The 18,795-nt window shown below is 48.5% G+C and overlaps 1 protein-coding gene across 1 annotated transcript in view; it reads right to left on the reverse strand.

Moving 5' to 3' along the window:
• Nucleotides 1-2,723: 2,723 nt before the first annotated feature.
• The window catches only part of LOC137334298 (cullin-associated NEDD8-dissociated protein 1-like), a 59,165-nt gene continuing 43,093 nt past the window's right edge, over nt 2,724-18,795 (reverse strand). The window contains exons 11-15 of the mRNA XM_067998974.1: nt 17,771-17,866; nt 15,640-15,809; nt 10,721-10,885; nt 7,740-7,847; nt 2,724-5,580 (exon numbers count right to left, since the gene is read on the reverse strand). Of these exons, the coding sequence (XP_067855075.1) occupies nt 5,353-5,580; nt 7,740-7,847; nt 10,721-10,885; nt 15,640-15,809; nt 17,771-17,866 (767 nt within the window). The 3' untranslated portion in view covers nt 2,724-5,352. The remainder of the gene's footprint in view (nt 5,581-7,739; nt 7,848-10,720; nt 10,886-15,639; nt 15,810-17,770; nt 17,867-18,795) is intronic.

The following is an 18,795-nucleotide window of genomic DNA, read 5'->3' on the forward strand; positions in this document are numbered from 1 at the left end:
CAGGACAGCTTCAGACACTTGAGAACAATTCAATTTCTGAAACTGTTTAGTAAACAATTAGAGACAGATTGTGCAGTATTACTGGTTGGCTTAATTAACTGCACCAGCTGTTGAAAAATACTGTACACCACAAGCTAAAATAATTTATTGGTGCTCGTCACTGCATACCTGAAAGGGGTAGGTATGGGCAAAGAGTATGGAAATAGGAGTGCAGTATTTATAGCTCCAGTTGAAGATGTAGCAGCAGCACAGGTGCAATGAACAGACTGGCTGCCTCTTGTGATACAGTGGTCCCTTTACACTCTGTGCACGTGTAAGGTAGACACCGTTTTGTTTATCGTTCTTATTTAAAGGGTACATTTTCACAATTACATTAATACCCTTGTCAATATTTCCTCTTCCTCCTGTGTTCAATGATTGTATGATATCGCAGTGGAGTCTCTCCTCCCCCTCAAGATGCTGGGATATAGTGCCACACCCCCCCTGACCTCTCCCACAAAAACTCCCTCATACCCTTAACCCCACCTTTGTGGTAGCAATCAGCCTGGGACTGAATTAGGACCCTCAGTAAGGTGTAGTTTAGAGGTACACTGGTTGGTACCTTTATGTATTAGGCTATCAGGGAAAGGACTTTTTTTTTTAAAATGGCACTGTATGAACATTTCATAACTTAATAAATATTGTGAATAATTGAAGCCCCAAGACAGATCCCTACAGGACGCCACTAGTCACATCCTGCCAATGTGAGTACCTTCCCATTATCCCTACTCTCTGTCGCCTTTCGCTCAGCCAACTTCCTAACCAAGTCTGTACTTTTCCCTCAATTCCATGGGCTTCTATCTTAGCCAACAGCTCTTATGTGGGACCTTATCAAATGCCTTCTGGAAGTCCATATAAATAACATCCATTGACATTCCCCTGTTTACTTTAGTCACCTCTTCAAAAAATGCAGTGAACAGGCTTGTCAGGCACAACCTACTTTTCACAAATCCAGGCTGGCTCTCTCTGATTAACTGAAAATTCTCAGTGTTCAGTCACCCTATCCTTAATTATAGACTCCAGCATTTTCCCCACAACAGATGTTAGGCTAACTGGTCTATAATTCCCTGGTTTCCCTCTCCTTTCTTAAAAAGCAGAGTGATGTGCAATTTTCCAATCTAGAGGGACAAGTTCCTGAATCTAGAGAACTTTGAAAGATTACAGTTAGGGCATCTGCAATGTGCTCACCTACTTCCTTTAAAACCCTGGGATGGAAACCATCTGGTCCTGGGGATTTGTCACTCTTTTGTGCTATTATTTTCTTCATTACTGTTGTTTTACTTATGTTAATTTTATTGAGTCCCCATCCCCAATTCAGTATTAATTTTCTTGGGATTTCCAGCATGCTATCCTTTTTTTCTACTGTAAATACTGACGCAAAGTAATTATTCAACATGTCTGCCATTTCCCCATTGTCAATGACAATATCCCCACTTTGTTTTTAAGGGGCCAACACTGCTCCTGACCACCCTCTTTTTCCTAATAACTATAAAAGTTCTTCATATTGGTTTTGTTATCCCTTGTAAGTTTCTTTTCATACTCTCTTTTTGTCGCTCTTACTATCTGTTTTGTGACCCTTTGTTGATCTTTGTATCTTCCCATTTGCCAGGATCTGTGCCATTTTCTGCCTTTTTGTATGCCCTTTATGTCTTATACTGTCCCTTACCTCTTTAGTTGTCCATGGCTGTTTTTTTGGCAAGTAGAGTTCTTGCCCCTCAAGGGTGTAACCCATTCTGTATCATGTTAAATGTTTCTTTAAACATTTCCCACTGATCATCAGTCGTTTTACCCATTAACATTTGCCCAGTTTACTGTGGACAGTCTCTGTCTCATCCCATTGAAGTCGGCCTTGCCCAAGTCTAGAATCTTAGCAGCTGATTCACTTTTTTCCCTTTCAAACACTACATTGAACTCGATCATGTTATGATTGCTATTGGATAGATGTTCACACACAGTCAAGCTGTTAACTAAATTTGGTTCATTACTCATTACTAAATCTAGTATGGCTTACTCCCTTGTTGCCTCTAGGACATACTGCTGTAGAAAACTATCCCAGACACACAAGAAATTCACTACCTTTCTGACAGTTGCTAGTCTGCTTTTCCCAATCTATGTGAAGGTTAAAGTCACCCATTAAGACCACTATGCCTTTGTTACACGCTGAAGCAAAGCACGGTATGTCCTGCAGGACTACAGACAGATACACGTGACAACATCCACATCCCAAACCAAACTCCTGGCCGAATGAGCAAGCAAGGTAGCTGTGGTCCTACAGAAGGGGAGATGATTATAATGCCCCTCCTATGATGAACACTACCTCCAAACAATCACAAGGGGCAAAATGGTGAAGGTGTCAACCGGGACTCCGATCATCCTTGCAGTCTATTGGGAACTCTTAAAAATGAATATTGCCCTACTGACAGGCAGTGAGGTAGCATATAAAATGGCAGGATCAATCCTCACCCTGCTGAGCTCTTCCCTCCAGCCATTGAATGAGGGAGGCAGCACTGGGAAAGGGTTACAGGGAAGCCTGTAAGTGAGGAGCTGCTTTGGTTTCTCTTAAATACCAGGTTCAACCACTCTGCCAAACAGGGAGGCTGCAGCCTTATGCAGCAGATGCATTCACTAACAACAGAGAAGGTGATCCCTCCACACCCCTGTAACAAGGCACAGACGACACATGGTGACAGCCCAAACAAACAACCCTGTGCTTCAACCTTTATTTTTATACCACTCGCTCCAAAATATTTATGAACTTTTAATATAACACTCCATATTGCCAGTCATCTTTGATTTTAAAAAAAACTGGACAAGTTGCAAACGAGTCACCTATATTGCTTTCAGTGGCACAGTCTTTCAGTGCACTTTGTAGCTGATCAGGTACAAAAACATCACATTTATAGCTTGCAAACTGTTCAAGTCATCCTGTGTTTTTAAGCTTAGAGATGAAAGATACCACAAGACTTGCTTAGTAGTGCTCCATTTGGCCCAGTGCTTGATGGGACAGCTGGCATTCCACTGGGCACAACTGAAAGATTGAACATACCTAACACTAAGCAGTCTGCCAACACAATACTGTATGTGAAAGCTGGCACAGTATTAGCATAGTGGCACTAGATGCCAGCAGCACATTTGGTAACTAATGGGTGATATATTTACAATGGAGTGCTGGAGACATCTAGAGGTCGATTATCACTTCACCCAAGCTCTCCCATTTTTATAACTCCTTAAATTCAATACTGATGAATACCTGAAAATTGACACTGGGAGCCCAAGTAGGCTCCTTCACTTCAGAAGCCCAGGTTAAGCAGGCATTGCAGTGAATAGATCCAATCCAATGATTTTATTTTTTCTTGAAAGATTGAATGTAGAACGAGGTCTTGTATCACATGACATTGAGCATTGCCTAAATTAGCAATGTCACAGAGCAAGGGAGTAGAATACCCACTTACTTCAGTTAAGATCTGTATTGGCACCAAGTTCACTTCAGTCTGATTTATAGTAGGGTGGGGGTGGGGTGATTTGCTTGCATCAGCAATTCACCATTTTCATTTCTAATGAACTGATCCCACAGGGTAAGAAGAAAATGCTTTGAAACCATGTTTTTCCACTGGTGGAATCTGGAACAGTCCCCCCCCCCCCACAACAGCTATAAGGACAGACTGTTAGATAGTCAGCAGTCCAAGGTCCCTCGTCAGAAGAGTTTGGCTGTTGAGAGCTGAAGAAAAGCCTGGCTTATGAGAATAACACCTCGTAATGATCAGGAATGAACTGGGGCAGAATCCAAGCAAGCACCACTAAATGCAACATACTGTACCCACACCACTATGGCCTAGAGAACCCAATATGTCTCCCAAGCCACCATCTAGAGGATCAAGTCCCAATCTGCTGATCCCTTCAGTTCAGTTGTCACTTCTTTGGTTTTGTCAGAAGATGAATACACCTTGGCAAGGAAGTCATTCTAGCTGGGGTAAGAATTGCTAGTGGGATTGGAAAAACCTGCCTCGTCCATTCCTCAACTATACCTCCCCGAGGAGCAGTGGTGACCATCGTGGCTGGCACCACTGTTCCTGTCATCTTGGCTGGAGGAGTATGTGTGATTACATCTGGACCAGGCACCTTATCATAATGCTCAAGACTGTTAATTTGAAGTTTGTGGATCTGTATTTTACAACAGTACAGCCTGGGGACAGTGTAGGGTGCTGTGTGCCCACACTCTGCCATGTAGGGCCAGGACCCACATCTGAACTACTACTCACATGGCCATTCCCCAATCTTGGCAGGGCCAAATGGATAGTTCAATCGATCTTGCACTGTAATACCCCAGGAAAGATGCCGACTGCAAGGCAGTGGTGCTCACAACTACAGCTCATGTCACATGAGCGGCTTGAAAGCATCCAGGATTGCTAGGCCGACATAACTATTAAGGGTTCACCATACCGATTGGCAATGGTCAGGCTGCATTTACATGGGTTACTGCTGCCTGAGGCAACACACTTGACATTATCAGAGGTCACAAGGGTCTGTACTAGTCTGGTAAGTGCCACCCTGCACAGTCTTGTTCATTAAGTTGTACATCCCTTGCCTCTCCTCCGAGCCCCATTTCTTGTTCCTGGGAGCCCAGGCATTCTTAAATGGTGGGGGGGGAACCTCCCAGATTGTACTGTGAAGATTACATCACCGGCCCATCATTGAAATGGTGGAATTCAGGTCAGGACTTGGGGCAAGCACGCAGTTTTTCAGCAGAACAGATAAATCTGCTGCTGCTGTTTCTCCCGGCGGTGCCATTTAGTGTTGGGGCATACAAGTCAAATGGGACAGTTGAGAAGTACTGCCAAATTTAAGGTTCTTTTTTGGTTGGGGTGATAAGGCCAGTAAGTCCACAGACACATCTCCAACTCAAGAGGCCTCATGAGGTCACTTGACCAATGCAGTTACGAACCCTTCATCCTCTTTCCCTCCCACAGCCCAGTTTTTCCTTCCCAATTTGGCAGGGGGGGGGGGGGGGGGGGGGGAGGAGAAAAGAAGAGTCCAAGTACAACCATCAGTCACCCCTGGGAGTCCCAGCGTTCCAACACAGTAGCTTGGGGGGGGGAACTGTCTGGACTACTGTGTGCACAAACATCCAGAAACAAAAGTCATGCAAAGGCAACACAGACAGCCAGCCCATAATCCCAGCCACAGCGCCGATAGGAAGTGCTGCAAAAACACAAAAAATAAAACCCAAAAGGCAAGGTATAAATAATATTTCACACAGGAGTTAGTTATAAAGCCAAGGCATCTTGTTCAGATCCTTTTGGTTTACTTTTTTTTTTAGCTGAGGTCCATTGTTTCTGTACTAGTCGCTGACGTGTTGTCCTTCTGAATGCTTTCAAAAATGGACGCCATCTCTGGGTTGGACCGGATCTGCGACTGGAACTCCGCCATCAGTGCGCTCTTCTCGGCCTCTGGGATGGTGAGTAGAGCTGCTACCGCCCTCATTGCCGAGCGTTTCAGTTCATCCTGCTTCTCAAATTCCTGCTTCACTGAGTTGGCCTTTACCTGTAAGAGGAGGCAAAACAGTGTTATACCCTTCCCCCTCAGGTAGGTCAATGTGCTCCTGGACCAAAGCGATGTGCAAAAAGAAAGCAGTCAAATAGAGGTTATGTTAGGCCAGTTAGAACATGGTGTTCCGTTTAGGACACCTTACTTTTGGAAAGATGTCAAGACCATGGAGAGGGTGCAGAAGAGATTAACTAAGCTGACACTAGGGATGAGAGGCTCAAGTTATGAGAGACTAGAGAAACTGGAACTCTCTTCATTAGAACAAAGAAGGTTAAAGATAGATCTGATAAGAGTTGTTCAAAATTATGAAAGATTTTGTAAGGTAAATTAGGAATAACTATTTCCACTGGTCAGTGAGTCGGTAACTAGAGGGCATGAATTTAAGATCATCACTGAATGTACAAAGGGAGAGGTTGGGAGATTTTCTTTACATGGATGATTATTAGGACATAGATTGCCCTACCAGAGACAGTGGTGGAAGCAGAATCTATAGCCATGAAATTGGAGTCGTGGCGGAAACCAGTGCGAAATAAGCTTCACGCAGGGAACGCGTGCCTGAAAACATCGGCCTAAGACTCACCGGAAATTGGGCCCCACCTGCACAAAACCAGTGAATTACAGACACCAATCGGCCTACCTCATGCAGCTTGCTGGTCAGGGCCTCGGGAATATCGGCCGATTCAGATGCTGAATTGGCCCGCGCGTAGCTCCTGGGAGGCTTTGGGGTGGGGGGGGGGGGGGGGGTGGGGGAGCAAGCCCAGGTCGGTAACAGCCCACAGTAATGTTGTAGAGCCAGCAAGAGCAGATTAACGTGAATAAAAAAAATGTTACCTTCGTTTTTTGTCGGCGGCCTTCAGTGATTCATTAAGGCCCACTGGTTAGGGAACTGTAGACCTTGAAAATGCTCCACCCAGTTTATGCCGGATTTCAGAGTGCATTAGGACCCTAATTAGCAAATTCAAGGTCCTAATATCCATTTCAGGTGGGTGCCCTGGACAACCAGAAGTCGCCGCCTTCCAATTGGCAGTCAGCGTACTTTCGGAGAAGATCAGGTGCGAGATCGTATCTGTAAATTGGTCCCGCTAATTTATTGCGCAAAAACTGGGCGCGACAGACAGCAATTTGCCCTCCTTTCTTAAAAAGGAAATTACATAAATATTTAAAGAAAATATTAAAACGATCTGGCGAAAGGGCAGGGGAATGAGATGAAGTAGATAGCTCCGAGAGCCAGCACAGGTGCGATGGGCCGCATGGCCTCCTTCTGTGCTATAAGGTTCCATGATTCCATTAAGTAACGTGGCTTGTAACATCAGAATGATTAGCTGTATTTTTGGCCTGGGAGTTTCATCCTCTTGACTGTTTTACCAAAAGGTGGTTCACCTCTCTCAGGAGATTAAATAAAGTCGGCTCCCTCCAAGAGCTAAATGGGTAAATGCAATGCCTGACACAATGCTGAGCCAAACATGCCAGGAATGCCCCAGGTTTAATGAGTTAGGCAACCTCAAGTGGGAATTTTTTTAATTTTTTAATACATCTAGGATTTGGGTATCACTGGCGAGGCCGGCATTTATTGCCCATCCCTAGTTGCCCTTGAGAAGGTGGTGATGAGCCGCCTTCTTGAACCGTTGCAGTCCGTGTGGTGAAGGTTCTCCCACAGTGCTGTTAGGAAGGGAGTTCCAGGATTTTGACCCAGCGACGATGAAATGTCAGTCTGGATTATGTGCTCAAGTGTCTGGAGTGGGACTTGAACCCACAACCTTCTGACTCAGGCAAGTGTGCCACCATTCAGCCACAGCTAACAGGTAAGAGATTGGTAATGCAAGTGTATGTAGCACCAGAGCAAGATAGGGCAAATGAGAATTTTCAAAACATCACTTTGGACAAGCGCCTGACCAGCTCATTACAGTAAGGCGGGGGAATATGGAATGAGGAAAGGACATTCAGTATATCTAGACCACTCCTTCCAGCACACCATGGACAACTTGCATCAACACTCTCCACCTCATCTTCCTTTCAGTTCTCTTCTCTCACCCCTGTAACCTCATGGCAGAGACGGTAATGAAGATCTAAATCCATCAGGCATGTTACTGGCCAATTATCCAAGTGGATATTATTTTAAACACTATTCTGCTCAATAACCTCTGCAGAGGACTCACCTTGGTAGTGCATGTCGCACGCAGAGGCTCCACCAGCCTGTCTAACCTCTGAAGCACTGCACTGGGGCTGACGGTCGACAATCGCGCTAACATGATAAAAGTCAGCATCTGCAAGACAGCAAGAAAAGTACTTTTTAGAAGGAATTAGAAAGTAAAATTCACATTTACTGGGATGGGTGTGAGATGGATTAGCAGAGTCAGCCATTTTGTAGATCAACATTTGAAAGTCAGTTTAGCCAAGTATCCTTGTACATCTGGTGCCTGGGCTTGAACCCAGCCCAGACTAGAGGGACGAACATTTCCTTTCTCTTGCCCTACGTACTAAGGGTTTCAAGATGAGTTTCTTGCAGTTTCAACTCAGTTCCTGGTGATCCCAGTTTCACAGCACAAAACGGCTCCTAATTTAACACTGAATTCTCAGTCTCGCTGCAAGAGGAGGACTACTAGGGTATGTTAAGAGTGAATTCCCAACGATTACGCCTTCTGAGTCAAGAAAGGTCAGTAAAGGCTAACATAAGGTTTGGTGTGTTTCTGTTGGTTCACTCTGGGGTGCTGGTCACTTGTAAACGGTTTGGACTTTCTCACTGTTTCCTCTGATATAAATTACCCATCTACCCCAATTATATTAGACTCACTCTACATTACAGCCGTGATTTACTCTCAGCTGTAATGTAGCGGCTTCACTCCCGCCATGGAACCTCGCTAGATGTGAGCAATGGTTGGACATAGTCCATTAACACTATAGCGCCAAAGCTGGCAAAGGGCGTACAACAAACTCTGTGTTGGAAAAGAGCTGTGAAAACCCTTGCCTCAAATTCATTTTGTACATTTTTGTATTTGTGATAAACTCAACTAAAAAGTTACCAAAGGGAGGAAAGTTAACAGTTAACTCTCCAGAAGACGTCATACGTATCTTCATGTATCTGATACTATGTGTTTTTTCAATTCAGAAGCAATGAGTGGCTAACATCCCTAATGCCACAATTGCTAGATGTAACCCCCACTCTGGTACTGAGACACAGGTATGTGCTAAGTTAGCTGATCTCAGCTGGGGCAACAATGAAAAATAAATTGGCCAGAGTCCCTGCTTCTGATTACGGACAAGTGACTCCTTCTGGAAAGTGTGTATGAGGATATGAGCGATAAGGGAATCAGGCAGCAATGCCTGTGATGGTTAAATTAACTTGGTGACACTCTCTCTCAGGGTTCTCACATGACGAATGACCACTTGGCAAGGTTCTGGGGAGGTACTGGTCCATAAAACTACACCCGCAAGGAGTCAGCACATTGCGCGGGAGCGCGCCATCCGCCTGCGCGGGAGCGCGCCATCCGCCTGCGCGGGAGCGCGCCATCCGCCTGCGCGGGAGCGCGCCATCCGCCTGCGCGGGAGCGCGCCATCCGCCTGCGCGGGAGCGCGCCATCCGCCTGCGCGGGAGCGCGCCATCCGCCTGCGCGGGAGCGCGCCATCCGCCTGCGCGGGAGCGCGCCATCCGCCTGCGCGGGAGCGCGCCATCCGCCTGCGCGGGAGCGCGCCATCCGCCTGCGCGGGAGCGCGCCATCCGCCTGCGCGGGAGCGCGCCATCCGCCTGCGCGGGAGCGCGCCATCCGCCTGCGCGGGAGCGCGCCATCCGCCTGCGCGGGAGCGCGCCATCCGCCTGCGCGGGAGCGCGCCATCCGCCTGCGCGGGAGCGCGCCATCCGCCTGCGCGGGAGCGCGCCATCCGCCTGCGCGGGAGCGCGCCTCCGCCTGCGCGGGAGCGCGCCTCCGCCATCCGCCTGCGCGGGAGCGCGCCTCCGCCATCCGCCTGCGCGGGAGCGCGCCTCCGCCATCCGCCTGCGCGGGAGCGCGCCTCCGCCATCCGCCTGCGCGGGAGCGCGCCTCCGCCATCCGCCTGCGCGGGAGCGCGCCTCCGCCATCCGCCTGCGCGGGAGCGCGCCTCCGCCATCCGCCTGCGCGGGAGCGCGCCTCCGCCATCCGCCTGCGCGGGAGCGCGCCTCCGCCATCCGCCTGCGCGGGAGCGCGCCTCCGCCATCCGCCTGCGCGGGAGCGCGCCTCCGCCATCCGCCTGCGCGGGAGCGCGCCTCCGCCATCCGCCTGCGCGGGAGCGCGCCTCCGCCATCCGCCTGCGCGGGAGCGCGCCTCCGCCATCCGCCTGCGCGGGAGCGCGCCTCCGCCATCCGCCTGCGCGGGAGCGCGCCTCCGCCATCCGCCTGCGCGGGAGCGCGCCTCCGCCATCCGCCTGCGCGGGAGCGCGCCTCCGCCATCCGCCTGCGCGGGAGCGCGCCTCCGCCATCCGCCTGCGCGGGAGCGCGCCTCCGCCATCCGCCTGCGCGGGAGCGCGCCTCCGCCATCCGCCTGCGCGGGAGCGCGCCTCCGCCATCCGCCTGCGCGGGAGCGCGCCTCCGCCATCCGCCTGCGCGGGAGCGCGCCTCCGCCATCCGCCTGCGCGGGAGCGCGCCTCCGCCATCCGCCTGCGCGGGAGCGCGCCTCCGCCATCCGCCTGCGCGGGAGCGCGCCTCCGCCATCCGCCTGCGCGGGAGCGCGCCTCCGCCATCCGCCTGCGCGGGAGCGCGCCTCCGCCATCCGCCTGCGCGGGAGCGCGCCTCCGCCATCCGCCTGCGCGGGAGCGCGCCTCCGCCATCCGCCTGCGCGGGAGCGCGCCTCCGCCATCCGCCTGCGCGGGAGCGCGCCTCCGCCATCCGCCTGCGCGGGAGCGCGCCTCCGCCATCCGCCTGCGCGGGAGCGCGCCTCCGCCATCCGCCTGCGCGGGAGCGCGCCTCCGCCATCCGCCTGCGCGGGAGCGCGCCTCCGCCATCCGCCTGCGCGGGAGCGCGCCTCCGCCATCCGCCTGCGCGGGAGCGCGCCTCCGCCATCCGCCTGCGCGGGAGCGCGCCTCCGCCATCCGCCTGCGCGGGAGCGCGCCTCCGCCATCCGCCTGCGCGGGAGCGCGCCTCCGCCATTTGCAGACAAAACCCATATACCTTGATGTCATAATGATCCTTTAACCCATTTTCCACATGGTTGAGGAACTCAAAGATGTCCAGCCTATCGAGGCAGCTGTCCAGCAAGGTGTACATGCATTCAAAGGCAGCTTTTCTAATATCAAGTCCATCATCCACCGTGTGTTTGAAAGGCCCCATTTCTACCTGGTAAGAAACAAAGGGTTTAGTCCGAAAACTCTAGAAATTACACAAAAGATACAGCATTAGAGATGACCACAATCCCAAATTTTGAAAAATACCGCACTGACGATCAAGCCGATTTTGCTCACCTTCGCATCAGGGGCTGCTTAGATCCCTGGCACAAAGCAGGAATAAAGGGGGGGGGGGGGGGGGGCACGTAACTGGCCCCACATTGGAAGGGGCTCTGAACCCAGCCCCTCAGATTGGAGGATCTGACTGGAGCTCGAGTGAAGGCAACTGCCTTTCCTTTACTGGAGACCATGCTTAGGCCTGGAGTCTACTGTCGTTCCAGCAGGAGTTACGGCATAGTGAAGGAACCTGGGCTAATTTTACCCCTCCCTAGCTAAGGGGCACTGAGGCTGACTGTCGTGCCCCAACTGCTCTCCCAGCAGGGAGGACGAGCAAACTGACCACGACACCGTGGTACAGGAAGCCGTTGAGGTGGGGAAAGTAAAAAGGAATGTGGTTGTAGTAGGTGACAGTATAGTTAGGTGGATAGACACTGTTCTCTGCTGCCAGGAGCACGAGTCCCAAAGGCTATGTTGCCTACCCGGTGCCAGGATTAAGGACGTCTCCTCCGGGCTGGAGAAGAACTTGGAGTGGGAGGATCCAGTTGTCATGGTCTGCTGAGTGTTTGAGCAGCTAGGGACTAAATTAAAAAGCAGAACCACAAAGGTAATAATCTCTGGATTATTACCTAAGCCATGAGCAAATTGGCATAGGGTCAATAGGATCAGGGAGATGAATGAGTGGCTCAAAGATTGGTGTGGGAGAAGTGGGTTTCGATTCATGGGGCACTAGCACCAGTACTGGGGAAAGAGAGCTGTTCTGTTGGGACGGACTACACCCGAACCATGCTGGGACCAGAGTTCTAGCGAATCGAATAACTAGGGAGGTAGATAGGGCTTTAAACTAAAGAGAGGTGAAGGGTCCCGGTGAAGGAAATCTAGAATGCTAAAGAGAAAAGACAAGGAAGCAGTGCAGGAAAGTGATTGGGGTAAGGATAACCAGATTGTGTTAGGAAGGGACAGAGCGTACAAACGAAAGACTGCACTAACAAATTGGGTTCTGGTAAGAAAAAATGGTAATAAGACAAATAGGGCCATAGTACAAAAAAATGTTAGATGGCTAAAAATGTTAAAGACAAATCTAAAGGCTGTATCTGAATGCACGAAGCATTCGTAATAAGGTAGCAGAGCAAATAGATGTAAATGGATACGATATAATTGCAATTACAGGGACATGACTACAGGGTGACCAAGGCTGGGAGCTGAATATCCAAGGGTATTCAATATTTAGGAAGGATAGGCAAAAAGGAAAAGGAGGTGGGGTGGCATGGTTAGTAAAGGATGAAATCAGAGCAATAGTGAGAAAGGATATTGCCTCAGAAAATCAAGATGTAGAATCAGTCTGGGTGGAGTTAAGAAGCATCAAGGGGCTGAAAACACTGCTGGGAGTTGTCTATAGGCCTCCAAACAGTAGTGGTAATGTAGGGGATGGGATCAAACAGGAAATTAGAGATGCATGTAACAAGGGTACTACAGTAATCATGGATGACCAATCTACATATAGACTGGCCAAACCAAATTAGCAATAATACTGTGAAGGATGAATTCCCGGAGTGTGTAAGAGATGGTTTTTTAGACCAGTACGATGAGGAGCCAACCAGGGAACAGGCTATCATGCAATGAGAAGGGGTTAATTAATAATCTTGTTGTGCTGAGTCCTATAGGGAAGAGTGACCATAACACGGAAAGTGAAGTAGTCCAATCCAAAACTAGGTTCCTAAATCTAAACAAAGGAAACTACGAAGGTATGAGGAGTGAGTTGGCTATGATAGATTGGGAAGCTTCATTAAAAAGCATGACAGTGGATAGGCAATGCTAACATTTAAGGAACGAATGCATGAATTGCAACAGTTATACATTCCTTTCTGGCGCAAAAACACAAAAGGAAAAGCGGCCCAACCGTGACTAACAAAAGAAATTAAGGATGGTATTAGATCCAAAGAGGAGTCATATAAAGTTGCCTGAAAAAGTAGCAAGCCTGAGGATTGGGAGCAGTTTAGAATTCAGCAAAAAAGGACCAAGAGATTGATTAAGAGGGGAAAAAGAGAGTATGAGAGTAAACTTGCAAGCAACATAAAAGTGGACTGTAAAAGATTCTACAAGTATGTAAAAAGAAAAAAAGATTAGTGAAGACAAATGTAGGTCCTTTACAGTCAGAATCGGGAGAATTTATAGTGGGGAACAAGGAAATGGCAGAGCAATTAAACAAATACTTTGGTTCGTTCTTTACGGAAGAGGACACAAACAACTTCTCAGAAATGCTAGGGAACCAAGGGACTAGTGAGGAGGAATTAAAGGAAATTAGTATTAGTAAAAAAGAGTGCTGGAGAAATTAATGGGACTGAAAGCTGATAAATCCCCAGGGCCTGATAATCTGCATCCCAGAGTACTAAAAGAGGTAGCCATGGAAATAGTGAATGCATTGGCTGTCATCTTCCAAAATTCTATAGATTATGGAACAGTTCCTGCCGATTGGAGGGTGGCAAATGTAACCCCACTATTTAAAAAAGGAGGGAGAGAGAAAAGAGGGAACTATAGGCTGGTTAGCCGAACATCAATAGTAGGGAAAATGCTAGAGTCTATTATAAAGGATGAGATAACAGGACACTTGGAAAATATCAACAGGATTAGACAAAGTCAACATGGATTTATGAAAGGGAAATCATGTTTGACAAACCTATTGGAGTATTTTTTTTTTTTGAGGGTGTAACTGGTAGAATAGATAAGGGAGAACCAGTGGATATGGTTTATTTGGATTTTCAGAAGGCCTTTGATAAAGTCCCACATAAGATGTTAGTGTGCAAAACTAAAGCACATGGAATTGGCGGTTAAATACTGGCATGGATTGAAAATTGGTTAACAGACAGGAAACAAAGTAGGAATAAATGGGTCTTTCTCGGGGTGGCAGGCGGTGACTAGTGGGGTACCGCAGGGATCGGTACTTGGACCCCAGCTATTCACAATATATATCAATGATTTGGATATTGTAATATTTCCAAGTTTGCTGACAACACAAAACTAGGTGGGATCGTGAGTTGTGAGGAGGATGCAAAGAGGCTTCAAGGGGATAAAGACAGGCTAAGTGAGTGGACAAATACATGGCAGATGCAGTATAACGTGGATAAATGTGAAGTTATCCACTTTGGAAGGAAAAACAGAAAGGCAGAGTATTATTTAAATGGTGATATTGGGAAATGTTGATGTACAAAGGGACCAGAGTGTCCTTGTACACCAGTCACTGAAAGCAAACATGCAGGTGCAGCAAGCAATTAGGAAAGCAAAAAGGTATGTTGGCTTTCATTGCAAGAGGATGTGAGTACAGGAGCAAGGATGTCTTACTGCAGTTATACAGGGCCTTGGTGAAACCACACGGAGTATTGTGTACAGTTTTGATCTCCTTACCTAAGAAAGGATATACTTGCCAGAGGGAGTGCAGCGATGGTTCACCAGACTGATTCCTGGGATGGCAGGACTGTCGTATGAGGAGAGATTGGGTCGACTTGGCCTGTATTCACTCGAGTTTAGAAGAATGACAGAGGATCTCATTGAAACATACAATATTCTGAAAGGGCTAGACAGACTGGATGCAGGGAGGATGTTTCCCCTGACTGGGGGGGGTCCAGAACGAGGGGTCACAGTCTCAGGATACGGGGTAGGACATTTAGGACTGAGATGAGGAGAAATATCTCACTCAGAGGGTGGTGAACCTGTGGAATTCTCTACCACAGAAGGCTGTGGAGGCCAAGTCACTGAATATATTTAAGAAGAAGCTAGATAGATTTCTAGACACAAAAGGCATCAAGGGGTATCAGGAGAGAGCGGGAATGTGGTATTGAGATAGAGGATCAGCCATGATCATATTGAATGGCAGAGCAGGTTCGAAGGGCCAAATGGCCTACTACTGCTCCTGTTTTCTATGTTTCTACCAGCACAGACCAGGTAACGAACCAAGGACTTTCTGGGTTGGCTTTGTGTTTGCCTTTACCTACTAGGCCATGAGAGGAGTCAGGATTATAAGCACTTAATTATTAAAACATGAACCAAGAGTTTTAATACACTGAACTGGTCAAATTCTATACAATGCAAGTGAATGGGAAGCAATCTGGCTTGTTTGAATTCTAGGTATCAAGATGTTTCATTGGACCGGACTGTGGGATCTTCCTGAAAGTCCGCCCCGCTTTGACTGGGGGTCGTTTCTAAGATGAGGAATTCCAAGATGAAATTGGATTCTAGGCATTAGCCGTGGCTCAGTGGTGTCACTCTCACCTGAGTCAGAAGGTTGAGAGTTCAAGTCCCATTCCAGAGACTTGAGCATAAAATCTAGGCTGATACTCCAGTGTAGTACTGAGGGAGTGCTGCACTGTCGGAGGTGCCATCTTTCGGATAAAATGTTAAACTGAGACTCCGTCTGCCCTCTCAGGTGGATGTAAAAGATCCCGAGCAGGGGAGTTCTCCCCAGTGCCCTCGCCAATATTTATCCCTCAACCCACATCACTAAAACAGATTATCTGCTCATTTATCTCATTGCTGTTTGTGGGTCCTTGCTGTGAACAAATTGGCTGCCGCGTTTGGGACGTCCCCAGGTTGTGAAAGGTGCTATAGAATCTTTCTTTTCAAGCAACGTGCAAGCCTCCTGTGTGATGCGCTTACCTCTCTGATGAGCTCCTTTCGGACCTTGGTTTCGTTGTAGAGCTGCGGGAGCACAGTCTCCAGCAAGTCCCTGATCAAGGAAGGCTTATTGTGAGCCGCACAGTTAAACATCACCAAGGCAACGCGCCTGACATTGAGATCTGGGTCCTCCAGAGTCCGCAAGAAGTCTCCTGCAAAATAATAAAAAGGAGAGAAAAACGAAGGACAGTAGATCAGCATGCCACAAACATTCCCTTTTAAAATCCAACAGTAAACTCTCCGAATGGCTGAGTTGCTACACTGCTCAGAGTGGGATTGAGCCCTACCTGAACCTGCCAGTAGATGGCGACCAATGTACCAATGGCAAACTGATCAATTCAAAGCCACTTGGTCTGAGACAGTGTGAAAATCTGGGAAGAACTACCCAGCGGGTTCCATCGGAAATACGCACGTGTGGGCGTTGGATGAGGACAGGATCAGGCTCAGTGGCAGTGCCCCCTTGGTTGAATAAACTACCAACACTCCAGGGGTGAAATTTGTCTCGGCAGTAGTGCAAAACGGGCGCTGGCCAATAAGCAGCTTTCGACGGAGAAGACTACTGGGCAGAGCGTAAAGTGTGCGGCCGATTCACAAGGTGGATTTCACCCCCTCCCCAGAGTGTCCAATCTCGCACAAGGAGCAGCCACTTGAGGACATGCTGGAGAGCACCCAATACCCACGGATCGGAATCCCAGGGAGGAGTTAACAGCTTCAGGAAGGGTAGGTTGGGGGGGGGGGGGGGGGGGAAAGGAGGACAAAAACCAGCAAGAGAAGTGACTGGACCGCAAACTGATAGCACACAGTGCCACCGTCCCCATTCCCCACACTACTGCAGCTGGCCAAACAGAGCCTGGTACTTGCACACCTTCCATCACACAACAGAAGGGCCACTCGGGGAGGATGTGTACCGTTGCTGTAACTGTGGGTGGGATTCAGTAGGCTCAAGCTGGCAATACCAGATCTAGCAGCGAGCACTCCCGCATCATTTCAGATGGTATCAATATTATCACCTGCCAATTATAAGGGAGAGCTCAGGGACGTCAGTTTTTTGTGGGCAGTACTCTCGCCTCTGAGTCACGAAGGTTGTGGGTTCAAATCCCACTCCAGAGACTTGAGCACATAATCCAGGCTGACATTCCAGTGCAGTACTGAGGGAGTGCTGCACTGTCGGAGGTGCCATCTTTCACATGGGACGTTAAACAGAGGCCCTGGCCGTCCTCTCAGGTGGATGTAAAAGATCCCATGGCACTATTTTGAAGAGCAGGAGAGTTCTCCCCAGTATCCTGGCCAATATTTATCCCTCAATCAACACCTAAAACAGATTATTTGGTGGTTATCACATTGCTAATTGTGCTATTGCGCATAAATTGCCTGCCACGTTTCCCTATATTACAACAGTAACTACACTTCAAAAGTTCTTCATTGCATGTAAAGCGCTTTGGGATGTCCTGAGGTCGTGAAAGGTGCTATATAAATGCAAGTTCTTTACTTGTCTGGAGAATTCCATTGTAGCGGCACTGTCTACATGAGGAACTGATCAGCTGACTATTTCCCCTTAGAAATACCCAGTGTGGTAATAAAAGTATCGAAGTTATAAAAACACTGTCCTACTGTACACAATATCACGAAACAGAGCTCCCCCCAAGTTCCCAAAACACTTTTCCCTGAAGACACTATTTATTTCCAAATTCCTGCCCCCCTCTCAAAGCACTGGCCACCCTCTGGTGCTTCGTGCAAGTCACCATTCTGCATATGTATGCTGAACTGGCTGATGTTGACTGATAATAGGACCACTGTGGGTGTGCATGAGGGTAGGAGAAGGGGGCATCCTGTCCTCACCCTACAGCCAGACAAGAGCACTTTTCAGCCATGGGCATATTCCAGCAAGGCTCATCGGATAGTGACCAGAAGCAAAACCCAGGCCGATTTTTAACCCTTTCTAGCCCAGGGGGGCACTGAGCCCTGTCGAGATCGGGTAACTCACCAAAGACTAAGGATTGAACCTAGGACCTATGGTTCAGCACTATATTGCCTGCTGCTTTCACCACTAGCTGGGCACTGCTCCCTCACAGGTACCTTCTGGCAGAAGCTGATTTCCAATTGCAAGACTCACCTATGCAGCCTTTCAGCAGCGGGTCAATGGCCTGAGGATGGTCTGAAATTGTAAACTTGACGGCAGTCACCACTGTGCTTCGAGCGTAGGCCGAACCTGGGGGGAATTCAAAGTGTGAAATGGTCAAATGAACTTACTTCAAATCATTTTCCACAATACAGGAATTAATTTGTTGGCGGGGGCAGTGGGGAAATAATCGTCTTTTTCTACACAGAAACCCTTTTCAATTTGATTGTAAATTTGGATGATGTGAGCAGAGGGGTGGGTTTAGGAATATAGGAACAGAAGTAGGCCATTTAGCCCCTCGAGCCTGTTCTGCCATTCAACTAGGTCATGGCTGATCTGTATCTTAACTCCATTTGCCCACCTTGGTTCCCTATCCCTTAATGCCCTTGCCCCAGGATACCCACGTGCTCTGATCTCAGTTCTGCCGATGCCAAGCGAGGTCCCGATACTTCCCCACAGAGAGGGAGTGTTGTCTGGCAGCAGGTCACCCACAGATGGGCTGGAAGACCAAGGGGGAGGAAAATACCTTAAAAAGACTCCCGCCCAGTGGAGGTACAATAATGTCCTGTGCCATGGAATGGCAAGGTGACACGTTCAATCCTGAAATGTTGATCTGAGCTGCATTGGATGACAGCTGTGACATCTCTGCACCGAAAGGGTTGACCTTCATGTCTCCCTACCAGTTGAGTGAAAGGACGATGTCAGACATTTGGCATCACAGACACTTGCCTAAGTCGTCCCAATATACAAAAATTCACTGGAATAAAGAATCACTGACGAATAAAAGAGCAAACGATTCAACCGCACACATCCAATTACTGCAGGTTTGACTTTTTTTCCTTCTTGTTACAGAGTTGCAAGAGTTTTAGAAAGAATTGTATACTGAAATATCTCATCTCCCTTTAAACAAAGATCTCCCATATGACAAAATGTACGGCTTTTGCTTCAGTTAAAAAAAAGTTATCTTTTGTCGTGCTCACCAAGGCAATGGATATCACATCACCTACTGAACACTGTCC

The sequence above is a fragment of the Heptranchias perlo genome, chromosome 17, assembly GCF_035084215.1.
Source record: "Heptranchias perlo isolate sHepPer1 chromosome 17, sHepPer1.hap1, whole genome shotgun sequence".
NCBI classification, from domain to species: domain Eukaryota; kingdom Metazoa; phylum Chordata; class Chondrichthyes; order Hexanchiformes; family Hexanchidae; genus Heptranchias; species Heptranchias perlo.